This window comes from Chiloscyllium plagiosum, unplaced genomic scaffold (genome assembly GCF_037043375.1).
Source record: "Chiloscyllium plagiosum isolate Xiang-an unplaced genomic scaffold, Cpla_swu_hap1 HiC_scaffold_9, whole genome shotgun sequence".
Lineage (NCBI taxonomy): Eukaryota > Metazoa > Chordata > Chondrichthyes > Orectolobiformes > Hemiscylliidae > Chiloscyllium > Chiloscyllium plagiosum.
Genome location: NW_028270147.1, coordinates 70,521,826 through 70,534,488, shown reverse-complemented (window position 1 = coordinate 70,534,488; position 12,663 = coordinate 70,521,826). Strand labels below are relative to the sequence as shown.

Below are 12,663 nucleotides of genomic sequence, written 5' to 3'. Positions count from 1 at the left end.
TTCTCTGACCTGCTGTGCTTTTCCAGCACCACACTCTCAACTGTATTTACATGACACCTATGCTATAGTAAAGCATCCCAAGGTATTCATTTTGAATGTTATTAATCAACATTTGGCACTGCACCATTGAAAGAGAAATAAGATAAGTGATCAAAAGCTTGATCAACACAGTAATACATAAGGAGTGCATTGTACAGAAATGAAAGAGCAGTTGAGCAGCTAGGGGATAAGAATCCATTGATTTGGTCCCAGATAACCGAGGAATGACTGCCACTGGTCCAATGGTTAATTTGGGGAGGTCAGAATTGGAGAAGCACAGATCTCAGAAAGTTCTGGTTTGGAAGAGGTTGTAGAGATGGGGAGGGTCAAAGCCAAGACTGGTTTGCTGCAGTATTGTTAAACTGGAAGCTCATTGAGTACAATTGCTGGGTGAATGGGAATTGGTGCCGGTGATGATAAGGGCAGCAGAAATTTGAGTTCTAGTTTGTAGAGAGGTTAATGTTGGAAGCTGGCCAAGACAGCACTTTATCATTAAATCCCGAGCTCACAAAGGTATGAGTGAGGGGTTCTGCAGCAAATAAATTAAAGTAGGAGCAGATATTGGTGGCTTTTGAGGTGTAGGCAGAGTCATGGTGATGTAGCAGATGTGGGATTGGTGTTCACCATAGGGTTAAACAAGGTTCCAACATTACAAATCTTCCAGTTGCACTTCAAGACAATGACCAAGAGACGACTTGGAGTGAATAGCTTGTGATTGGAGTTTGTGTCATCACCAAAAACAATGTTTGGTCTTCCAGGACTGGATATCAGACAAGTACTTATTCAGGTGGTGTTAGTGACGTCGAACTCAATTTTGCATTATCATGGATTTGCGGCCTGATTTTTTTTATGATGTTGCTGAGGGCACAGCATGTTGAGCATTATTACGAAACAGAGGGAGGCTGTTCAGCTCATTGAGCCCATGCCAGTTTTCTGAAGAACTATTTAGTCTGTTCCAATTCTCTGCTCTTGGACCTATAGCTTTGCAAGCTTATTTCCTTTGTTCTTAAATGTCCATCCAATTCACTTCTCAAATCATATACTGTCACCCAGACAACAAGTTCGAGGCCATAATTGCTCATTGGGTTCAATCAAAATTTCTCTTATCCCTACCAACCCCTGTATTTTTTTGTCCAAAATGCTAAGTCTGTGTCCCCAATCCTTTTACCGTCAGCTAAAAGCAAGAGTTTTCCTTGTTAACTTTTCTAAGTCTGTTATAATTAAGCATATTTTTTCATCAAATCTCCCTTCAATCTCCTCCAGCTCAGGGCTGGTGAGATGGAGTCCAAGCTGTCGATATTGTGATACATCAGGGAGTGGGAGAGGTACTTGGGCACTTTCAGGAGGCAATCACACCCCTTAGATAATAACCCCATCAAACTTGGTCTGTAGTCAGGGACAGGACGGTGTGATTGTGATTGAGGCAGGTACAGGGATCCAGAATTGAGCTTTGGAGGAGACTTGGCCCGTGCCCTTGTCCAATAGGGATTGTTGTGGTATACAGATAGCATGGTCAGTGAGTGTAATGACTACAGCATCATTGTTCAGAATACCTGTCAAGTGGTTGGGGGTGCGGGGGAGGGTTGGGGGGGTTGTTGGGTGGTGGGGTAGGGGAGGTAGACAAAAGGAAATGTAAGAGTAAAAGGGGATAGTGGAATAGATATTGCTGCCTACCTCATACCAAGGTTCAAGACAGCTGTTCTGGCCTGAGAATGGAACCAGGAGTGGGAGGGAGAGGGTCCAGTTGTTATGGTCGACATAAGTGGGCGGCACGGTGGCACAGTGGTTAGCACTGCTGCCTCACAGCGCCTGAGACCCGAGTTCAATTCCCGCCTCAGGCGACTGACTGTGTGGAGTTTGCACGTTCTCCCCGTGTCAGCGTGGGTTTTCTCCGGGTGCTCCGGTTTCCTCCCACAGTCCAAAAGATGTGCAGGGTCAGGTGAATTGGCCATGCTAAATTGCCCGTAGTGTTAGGTAAGGGGTAAATGTAGGGGTAGGGTTATGGGTGGGTTTCGCTTTGGCGGGTCGGTGTGGACTTGTTGGGCCAAAGGGCCTGTTTCCACACTGTAATGTAATCTAATCTAATCTAATCAAGTACCAAAGACATTGGTAGGATAGGAAAGAGGTTTTGCTGAGGAATTATGAGCAGTTCAGGATGACATTTTCAAAAGTGGAATCACAAAGATAATAAACTCGACATAATTACTACCTGAGCCATGTGCTCAAATGGCATGTGTAGCCGTAATACCTGGGGAGTTATGGACTTTAGGCAACCACATGGCCAGGCAGTGCATCCACCTACAGAAACGTGAGCTCCGGGTTTCTGAGCTTGAACGCCACCTGGAGACACTCTGCCACGTCCCAAGGCTGAGAGTTACATGGATAGCATGTTCAGGGAGGTGCTATTCAACCCAGAGCTCACGTTTCTGCAGGTGGACGCATTGCCTGGCGATGTGGTTGTCTGGAATCCTGTTAGTGTCCGTGACTTTCCATGTATTACACGCCACACATTCCACTTGACCAGTCTGTGCTGCCATGCCTTAAACGTTAGCTTACTTGGTCTTAAACTTGCTCCTCTTGTGCTAACTTTATTTCCCTTGTCCCGATTTGCTTACTTATATTACTATAATGTATTAGTCCTGATTTGTAATTTCACTCATTCCTACTCTTTTTCAGTTAATCCCTCTTCCAATAAATACGCCATTTCTCTGTGATGTTGCTGTTTGTTTGTATCTCCCCAGTCAGCAGTAATCTGAAGTTGCTGCAACTGTTAAACTGTCTCCTATCTGACTGCGAGCCAAATGATTCCCCCCTCCTCAATATACCTTCCCACTGTCTCCTTTCTCATTGCAGGCCCAACCATTCTGGACAACAAAGAGCCATTCTTACTGCCTCCTCTCTTACTGCCTGCTGGCAGAGGCCTGTAACTCTCAACCTGATGAAGGGCTTATGCCCGAAATGTCGATTCTCCTGCTCCTGGGATGCTGTTTGACCAGCTGTGCTTTTTCAGCACCCTACTCGCAACTCTGATCTCCAGCATCTGCAGTCCTCACTTTCTCCTAACAGAACCCTCAACATTTTAAAAGTACTTAGATATTCTCTTTGGGGAAAAAAAAAGATGTGTTCACCTCTAGCTGAGCCAGCATCTACTTCTCATCCCTATTGCTTAGACAGCTGTCAGCCGCATTGCTGTGGACCTGGAGTCATATGTCGGCCAGAGTGGATAAAAATAACAGGGGTCTTTCCCTGAAGGACATGAGTGAATCAGATGGGTTGTTACATTAATTAACAGTGGTTACATGCTCACTATTGCGCTTTTTGTATTCCACAGTTTCATTTGAATCCAATTTCCACTATCTGCCATCGGCAGAACATTAGGCTTGAACTGTGAACTACTCATCCAATGCAGTTACCATTATGCAACTGCCTTCCTTCAACTTCCATAACTTACTAGGTGACTGAGCAAGGGCTGGAAGGTGGGATTAGTTTGAATGGCTCTTTATTGACCAGCACTGACATGACGCTGACCAACTTCAACACTGCAGATTTCTGATGGTCGTCAGATCCAACTTTTGCTTGATAGACAAGTATTCACAGTAACATTCTCTCAGGGAGTCAAGTCATTATTTAACTTCATCACATTTACCTCAACACCCTAGGTGTTTTGCATTGTTTTATTTTGTGTGTAAACAATTTGAAAAGTAACAAGAGATTTTCAATCTTTGAATTCTCTCCTGTACATCAATTAAAGTTACAAAATATAAAACTAAATGTAAATTTCTGTTTTCGTTTTAAAGCAATGATGACTTGTCAACCTGATCAGTTCCAGTGCAGTGATGGGAGCTGCATCCATGGATCCAAACAGTGTAACCAAGTCTTTGACTGTCCGGACCACATTGATGAGCTCGACTGTGTGAATGGTTTGTCCTGATCATTTTAAGACAGCAGTCAGACATTAAATTGTTAGTGCCCATTGACTGGATTTGCTGATCTTTACTTGCTGTTTTTGATGCTCAATAGTGACCCCATGCGAAGGGCTGCAGAAATTTCTGTGTAAGAGTGGAGAATGTATTGATATGGACAAAGTATGTGACTCGCATAGGGACTGCTTAGACTGGTCGGATGAGCCACTCAAAGAATGTGGTAAGGTGGATCAAGAGTGCTTTTTATGCTCATGATATGCTCAGTACTCGCCTAATATAATTACAGAACAACCTTGATTATCTGAAAGAGTTGGGGGGTTGGGGTATTTTGTTTGGATAATTGATCTGATCATAAACCCACGATAATTTATGAGGGCCAATTTTCAAACATGCCTTGATTATCCAGCAATACACACCGTAATGCCATTTAACTGAATGCTGAGTTGCCTAATACCATTTTTATGGGACCTTGAGATCTTGTTCGGATAATCCGAAGTTTGGATAATTGACATTTGGATAACCAAGGTTGTTCTATATGCAAAAAGCAATAGCAGAGGTAGAAGATTTTGAAGAGATGGGTTAGGGCTGTGTAATATCTGAAGAAATTAGACTTCCTTTAATACTAATAGGCAATGCAAGTTTTGTGCTCCCTTTGTGCTTTACTGTGAGTTTTGATCACACTGCTGTAAGCAGTGTCAGTATTTTAAAACAGTACTAGAATACAAAGCACTATCCATTGAACACCCAGTGTCAGTATTTTAAAATGGTGACTTGCATGTATGCAGCTCCTTTCACAAGAAGGGATACCCTAATGCACTTTAAATCCAGTGAAAGACTTCTGAAATCTGGTCACTATTGCGATGAAAGAAATGTGGCAACCAATATATTAACAGCATGATCCCGCAAAGCGGACCATGAGAACGATTGGTGAGATGTTGCTAAGGGATAAATATGAACCAGGACAGTGGGACAGAGGTTGTTTTATGCCCACCTCAGAAGTCAGGCAGACCCCACCACAACATTTCATCCAAAATACAATATCTCTTTGTATTGGAGTGGGGGCCTAGATTTTGTACTGTGCTCGAATCTTAGAAAAGGGCCTACAACCTTCTGAGTCAGAGGTAAAAACAGCTAAGGCCTTGTGCAATACCGGATCCCATAGAAGACTGGCTAGACAGAATAAAACTGCTGCGACATACCACTGCAGCTTGTGGCAGCCACCATCTTGAAGAGAATCCTATGTAATAATCCACACTGGCCTTTAAAGCTTCTCCATAAAAAGATCAGGTCAGTGCAATTGTCTTTTGGGCCCATTGTTACGATGAACAGTATGAAATGTGCCTGAGCACATTTTACTTGGGCTCCTTGTAACCGCCAGCAGCATCTTTCCCTCCTTCAAGCAGTTGGCTGACAGCCTCCATTTAAGCTCTCACACTGTGAATGTAGCTATCTGGATGGAGCATTGGATGACTGCTGATATGTTTGGAACTGTACTCCAGCTCGAACTTGCAGGACTGCAACTAGCTAACTTTTTTTCAATAACATTCATTTGAAAATGTAACATTCAATCAAGCTGCTACCAGAAAACATTTTAGAAACTGTTTAGATGTATAAAAATATTGAAGGGAATTTAGCTGTAAGTACCTGTTCTTTTGTCATGTGCCTTTATACCCAGATTCTGGTTCAAACAGATTTGGTTGAGGAGAAGATATGACTGTCTTCAGACTTGTCTTGCTCAGCACTCTGTTTATTACATATTAACATTAAGTGCTCTACACATGATATTCTGAGATATATCTGACTCTGACTCTACCCTTACATTGTTGAGATTATTCACTACATCTGTCTGTCTCTCTTCTAATCAATCCCTTCCCTGGTGTGACTTCAACCAAGCAGCTGACTATCCAACTTACTAGGACATGCTAACTCACTCCTCCCTCAATATGCAATTCATGCACAATAAGGAGTAGCTCTGCGACATAGGGTCCTAAAGCTGTGCTGTGCTGTACAACCTTTTCAAATTCAATACTCACTCCTGTTTGTCACATTTTAACTTGTTGAGAGTCTACGTGAATTTACTCAGTCTGCAGTTTAGAAAATTTCCAACTAACGTTTTGTGATTTGAGGAGACCAATCGTGTCATTGATCTGATGGATGTGAACTACTTTGGTGCCTTGTTGCGTTGTCTGCTTCAGGTTTAAATGAGTGCCTGACTAACAATGGTGGCTGCTCCCATACATGCAGAGACTTGAAGATTGGATATGAATGTGAATGCCCAGCTGGCTACAAACTGCTGGACACAAAGACATGTGGAGGTAATTAAAATGCAAGGCAGCGCCTTGCCTCAGTCAATCGTTTACATAAAGAGCTGACTGTCTAACACTGTTTTCAGTAATCAATACTGTTGTACAATTGACAGAGATTTCCAAGTATTTATTGACTCTTCAAAATGCTTCTTTCAGATATAAATGAATGTGAGGATCTGGACCGATGCAGCCAGATCTGCACCAATATTAAAGGAGGCTACAAGTGCAATTGCTTCCAAGGTTATGAGATGGATCCAATGACTGAAACTTGCAAAGCAGTGGGTAAGAAGGTGGTGTCTGACACTGGGTACAATTCTATTGTCAATGGCAGTGAATGATCCTAAATGGTGACTGCTTGTAGGTAGTTTGAGCACTAGTCTGATCTTACCTTCTTGTGATGTTAACACAAATGCATCTTCCAGCAGGTATCCCCAAGTAGTAAGATCAGGAATCCCTCACTAATTATTTTTCTCTACCATCTTGCTCCAGAAGCAGTTGAGGCCATCAGTAGTTTCTCACCTACTGTCCCAGCTGAAATTGTTTAATTCAGCACAGGCCAGAAATGGAACCAGATACAAATACAGAGAATGCTGGGAGCCTCAACAGAGAGAGAGAGAAACACTGTGAATGTTTCAAGTCCAGTAGGACTGCTGAGTTTCTCCAGCATCTTGTGTTTGTTTCAGATTTCAAGCATCCACAGTATTTTGCTTTGATTTTAATGAAATCAAGCACTGCAGCTCTGTTCCACACCAGGTGGTGGCATTATACTTTTGAAGAATCCGAGATTGCAATGAGATTGGCAGCTGAAATCTGAAGTATTTTGATGATGAATAGTATCTTACGTTGTACCCTAAGTTCCACATCAATTTCCTGAGTTGTGTACGGTGAAATCAAAGTCTTCCTATTCCTCTTTGCTGATTTTTATATTTAATGTGACCACCAAGAATGAAGGTTTCAGGGATTAGCAGTTCAAAGGTAATTTGTTTCCACCAGGAGTAGGGCCCTCCTGATTTTGTGCTGAAAATATTTCTTAATTTTATCTTAATTCAGTCTCCTCTTTCACCTCGGTATGCTCAGTTGCCGGTTTCTGATGCAGCATGTTGCCAACATCATTGGTTCAATTCGCACATCGGCTGAGATTACAATGAAGCAATCTCCTTCTCAACCTCTGGCTGAGCAGCCCTCTGGTCCCAGAAGGGCTATGGCAACTTTTGTATGATTTTTTTTTTTAAAGTCTTTTCATCAATAGCAATTGCATTTTTTTAATGGTACCTGTTTCTTGATAAAACGGCCATTTCGGAAATGCAAAATCCACTAACTGTTGACTGGAGACGCGTGCTGGGGAGATTTACTGAAAGTGTCATAGCTTTGTTGAGCCTTTTCAAGAAAGGAGAAATGCAGTGAGGGAATTCGAAAGTTTAAACTGAGGTAGCCACCGCCACAGAATGGAGAGGACAGAAAGGGAGGATGGGCAGCTGTCTCTTGGAATGTAGAACAGCAGAAGTTTACCAACAAGGACAGTCTTATGGAGGAGCTTGTATAGTGGGATGTGGCTTTTGATTTCATGCACTGGGAATAGGGAACAAGTTGAGATTGACAAGTCCAATTATGATGGACGTTTGGATAAATTGCGGGTAGTGCATTTTAAATGAAGTTGGATTTTATGCAGAGCAAATCACAACAGGCATCCTCATGGCCTCCTCATTTACTAACTCGTGCCAACAAAGGGCAGATTAGTGCCACATGTCAATACTCACTATGAACTGGATTAGACTTGCCCATTCTCAGTCATGCAGCTGTTTTCAGATAGCAGAAGAAATGGTCATGCCATTAATCGTGTACTTTCTACCTGTCAATCTGTCCTAGCCCTGATCTTCCAAAATTCTGGGTAGCCAAACACTTATAAATTAGGAGCAGGAGTAGTCGATTTGGCTCCTCAAATCTGTCTGCTATTTGATAGATTCATGCCTGATCCATGCAGGGCCTCAAAGTCCATCCCCTTAGGCTAAAGAGTCCATCAAGAATCTATCAAACTCAACCTGGCCCACACTGCTATCTGGGGAACAGAATTCCACCAGCTAACAACCCTCTGTGAAAGAATATGTCCCCTCATCTCCATCCTAAATGCATGTCATCTTATTTTCAAATTGTGCTCCTTTTGATCTGGTCTCTCCCACATGGGGAAACAACCTTGCAGTATCAACTTTGTCATATCCCCTCAAATTTGAACGATTCAACGCCAGCAGATATGTGCTCAACCTGTCTAATGTTTGTAAGATAATCTGTTCATTCCAAGGAATCAATTGAGTAAAACGTTGTTTTTATCTAAAAATGCAGACATCCATGCCCTTCCCAACTATTTCCCGAGTCTCACCCATTAACTGCCGAGAAATTCAGACAGTCCGATCTCCTTATCTGATTGGTACAAAACACATGACTAAGATGATTCTGGATCTTGCTCCATGCCAGAACCATCTTCTGGTCAGTTTGAATACTTGCAGTTTTACCTTAGGCCACCATTGGGCCTGATACATTTTGTTTAGTAATATTTTACAACTTCTCAGAAAGGCAAATGGCACACAGCAGTGCGTTGCAAGATAGGTAAGAAAATTAATAAAAAAAAATCCAAGCCCCTATTATCCACACCCGTGTTCCAACGCAGCAGCAGGAAATAGAGCTTCTAGCTGCATTAATGGTGGGTGGGTTCCATTTATTAATTAATTATTTGTTTTATTTGCTAGATTAAATTCCTTGCTTTCTTTACAGGTACAAGTCCGGCAGTGGTTTTCACCAATAGCCATGAGATTAGAATGATCAATTTGATGAAGAAAGAGTATACACGTCTTGTACCTACATTAAAGAATGTGGTGGCTCTGGATGTTGATGTTGAAGCTGAAAAGATATATTGGATTGATCTGTACTACAAAGAGATATATAGGTAAATGGTTGGTGTCTTTTTAAAAAATTGTTTATGGGGTGTGGGCGTTGCCAGAATTTATTACCCATCTCTAATTTCCTTCAATCGTGAACTGTCTTCCTGAACTGCTGCAATCTTTGGATTTTAGGAACACCCAGTGTACTGTGAGGAAGGAACAGGATATGGATCCAAGACAGGATGCTGTGAGGATTGGAAACAGGCTTGCAGGTGGCATTCCTCCCATGCATCTTGTCCTTCTAGGTGGCAGAGGTTGTGGGTTTGGAAGGTGCTGTCAAAGGAGCCTGCAGTGCGTTTTGTAGCGGGTACACTCTGCTGTAATGCTGCATTGGTGTTGAAGGAAGTGAATGGGGTGCCAATCAAGCAGACTGCTTTAATTGAAGGCGTCGAGCTGCTTGAGTGTTTTGGAGCTTCACATATTTAGGCAAGTGCTGAGTATCCCGTCATACTCCTGACTTGTGCCTTGTAGATTAGAGAGAGCCACAGGATGTCATGTATCCACGCAGAATTCCAAACATTTCACCTGCTCTTGTAGCCTTTGGTTTCACACAGTAGGTCCAATTTAGTTTCTGGTCAATGCTAGCCCCAAGATGTTGATACTGGGGGATTCAGCAATGCTAATGCCACTGAATATCCAAAAGGTGATGGTGAGATTTTGCCTTGTTGAATATGGTCATTGCCTAGATTTGTAAGACAGCGAGTATTACTTGTCTCTTATAAGCCCAACGTAATGTCGTCCAGGTTTTGCTACATCTGGACATGGACTGCTTCAGTATCTGAAAAGCAGCTGCTCAAAATTAAATGCTCAAAATGTCGATTTTCCTCACTGGCTGTGCTTTTCCAGCACCACACTGTTTGACTCTGGTCAACTAGTCTGGAGAACAGCTCTCCTAACTTTGGCTCAACCCCCATTTGTTATAGAGGGAGCCTTTGCTGGGTTGACCAGGCTGGGTTTATCATTATTATTTCCAGTGCTAAGGTTAATGTGGTGATTCATCCATTTTCATTCTGATATATTTTAGGACAGTAATATAGGCTAAAGCCAGATTATAGCATAGATTGTAAGACATCCTTGGTAAAATCCTGAATGCCCCTTCCATATCTAGTTGGCAAACCTAACAGCTCTTTCGTCTATGGTTACAATGAAAGACCTGTTGCACTGCTATTCTGGAACTCTACATTTAAACTCAACAACTTCCTTGAATGCCCAAACACCTACAAAGACTCAAAGAGATAAGACACAAATATTGTGGATTGGGGTGAAAACTCAAAGCTATTAAAGCACAGTTCTGGCACCAGTCTGAATCACAGATGTTGATGTTTTCTTTTGACTTCTAATGTAGTGAATTTGTGAACGCACTGATTCTTCGCCTTTCTTTCACTGAGGATTTACCTTTTCAGTGGCTCTGAAGGTGGTTTTTCCCCCTTTACCTTTACCTTTCAACAGGGATTTGCAGAGCAAACAACTAACTGAGACAGTGAGGGAGAATAGCTGGATTTTCTTTTACTTTTCCACACACAAGGCAAAGAGAGAGATGAACGCGTTCTCTTCACAGGCTGGCTGTTTATACTGTATTATCCACACATAAGCCTACCTGTCCAGGAACCTTTCAACTGCTTGGTACAATACTGAGCCCTCTCAAGCAGTGAACAATGAGACCAGATTGAAAAGCCAATGAAAAGTCTGTTTCTGAGCAGTACACACAGACAGTGTCATTCTGACTGGAGTGCTACTTCATCACTTAAATGAGGCAACATTGGAATACAGTTGTATTTATAGTAACTTATTTTAAGAGCTGCAAGCATTACCTTAACAACTTCCTTTCTGCAAAGCAGTATCTCTGCTCATTTCTAGTTCAGTCCAAAAAAAATGTGGTCCTTACGTTACACGAAAGAGAATGTTCTATATCACGTGCTGGAACTGCAATTTACCTGCAACTCAATTTCAAACCGAACTAAGGAATTTACAAACAGCTACCTATATTCCCTTGGGAATGATAATCATTCTGAATCATGTCTGGTTCAACACTTTTATAAACACTGTTTGTGTTAAAAAAGAAATCAATTTATACCTTCTCATGAAGTTGACAGGTGATTCATTTAATGATACCATTTCAATTATCACAGAGATGGTTGGGATTTTCAAAATCTGCCACATTTCAAGATCAGTGTATTAGAGCAACCAGAAGACTCCATTTATCTGTTGCTAATCTAAATATCAACAAATAGCTCTAATACCAAAGAATGGAGTTTCTTGGTTATTCTTAACAATAGCTGCAACCTCATTATGACAATGTAATCTGTACGTATTGTGTAATCAAATCATTTGATGGTAGCTTAAATGATAACCCAATTTCTGTTCTACACACTGAAAAATATAATTTGCTTAATCCGCTGTTGGACTTGTGGATGACCGAAGACCATTATAATCCTTTCTTCACTCAATACCCTCACAGCTGGGTTTACATTCAATGACTAGTTTAGAATCAGTCATTTCAGCAAAAATCACAAGAACTGCAGACGCTGTAAATCTGAAACAAAAACAGAAATTGCTGGAAAAACTCAGCAGGTCTGGTAGCATCTGTGGAGTGACATGAGAGTTGACATTTCAAGTCAAATGACCTTCCTCAGAATTGCAGCACTAACTTCAGTCTTCCTTTCCTGAGGATACTGAGGTCATCTTCCTTAATCTTTTCTGATAGTGTTAATTCTCAATTTCGAGAATTATGTTATTTGCTCACCTTTGTTGTTTATATATTTGGAAATAGTTTGCAAATAGGGAAAGGATATCAGTCTTCAGTTAACTTGGACAGCATTGCAATGTTGAGCTTAGCACTCATATCGTGATCTTTTGTTCCAGTGCTCCTTTGGATAAAGCCAGTGATCCAAGCCAGCACATTCATCTAATCAAGTATGATCTCCACACTCCTGAGGGTCTAGCAGTGGATTGGGTTCACAAAAACATATACTGGACAGATTCGGGTACCAGGTCAATCTCCGTGGCAACTGCAGATGGGACTAAAAGAAAGACCCTCATCAGCACTGAGCTCGACAAGCCCAGAGCTATCTCAGTTGATCCAATTCGAGGGTAAATATTAACAAAATATTTTCCAGCATTGTTTCATTATGGAATATCTAGATTTTACCCATCTTTTTTCAAACTTCTGGTCCTGTTAATTAGGTTCATGTATTGGTCTGACTGGGGTAACCCTGCAAAGATTGAGAAAGCTGGCCTGAATGGAGTCGACCGTCAGACACTCGTCACAGACAACATTGAATGGCCAAATGGAATCACTTTGGGTAAATGTTTTAGCAATGTAATAAATTTTAGTGAAATTGATGCAGGCTGGGTGAGAAGATAAGCAGGACTGGGGTGTATTTTACTGCTTTTATATTTCAATTATTCTTTTAACTTGAAGACACTTAACTGTGGGTCTGATATACAACATAACAGGATAAA

At 41.6% G+C, this 12,663-nt stretch overlaps 1 protein-coding gene across 6 annotated transcripts in view; it reads left to right on the top strand.

Moving 5' to 3' along the window:
- The window catches only part of lrp8 (low density lipoprotein receptor-related protein 8, apolipoprotein e receptor), a 114,935-nt gene that overhangs the window by 81,240 nt on the left and 21,032 nt on the right, over positions 1 to 12,663 (top strand). For all 6 annotated transcript variants that reach the window (XM_043699610.2, XM_043699608.2, XM_043699607.2 and 3 more), the window contains 7 exons: positions 3,837 to 3,959; positions 4,060 to 4,182; positions 6,158 to 6,277; positions 6,425 to 6,550; positions 9,035 to 9,206; positions 12,064 to 12,291; positions 12,385 to 12,503. In XM_043699610.2, coding sequence (XP_043555545.2) covers positions 3,837 to 3,959; positions 4,060 to 4,182; positions 6,158 to 6,277; positions 6,425 to 6,550; positions 9,035 to 9,206; positions 12,064 to 12,291; positions 12,385 to 12,503 — 1,011 coding nt within the window. The remainder of the gene's footprint in view (positions 1 to 3,836; positions 3,960 to 4,059; positions 4,183 to 6,157; positions 6,278 to 6,424; positions 6,551 to 9,034; positions 9,207 to 12,063; positions 12,292 to 12,384; positions 12,504 to 12,663) is intronic.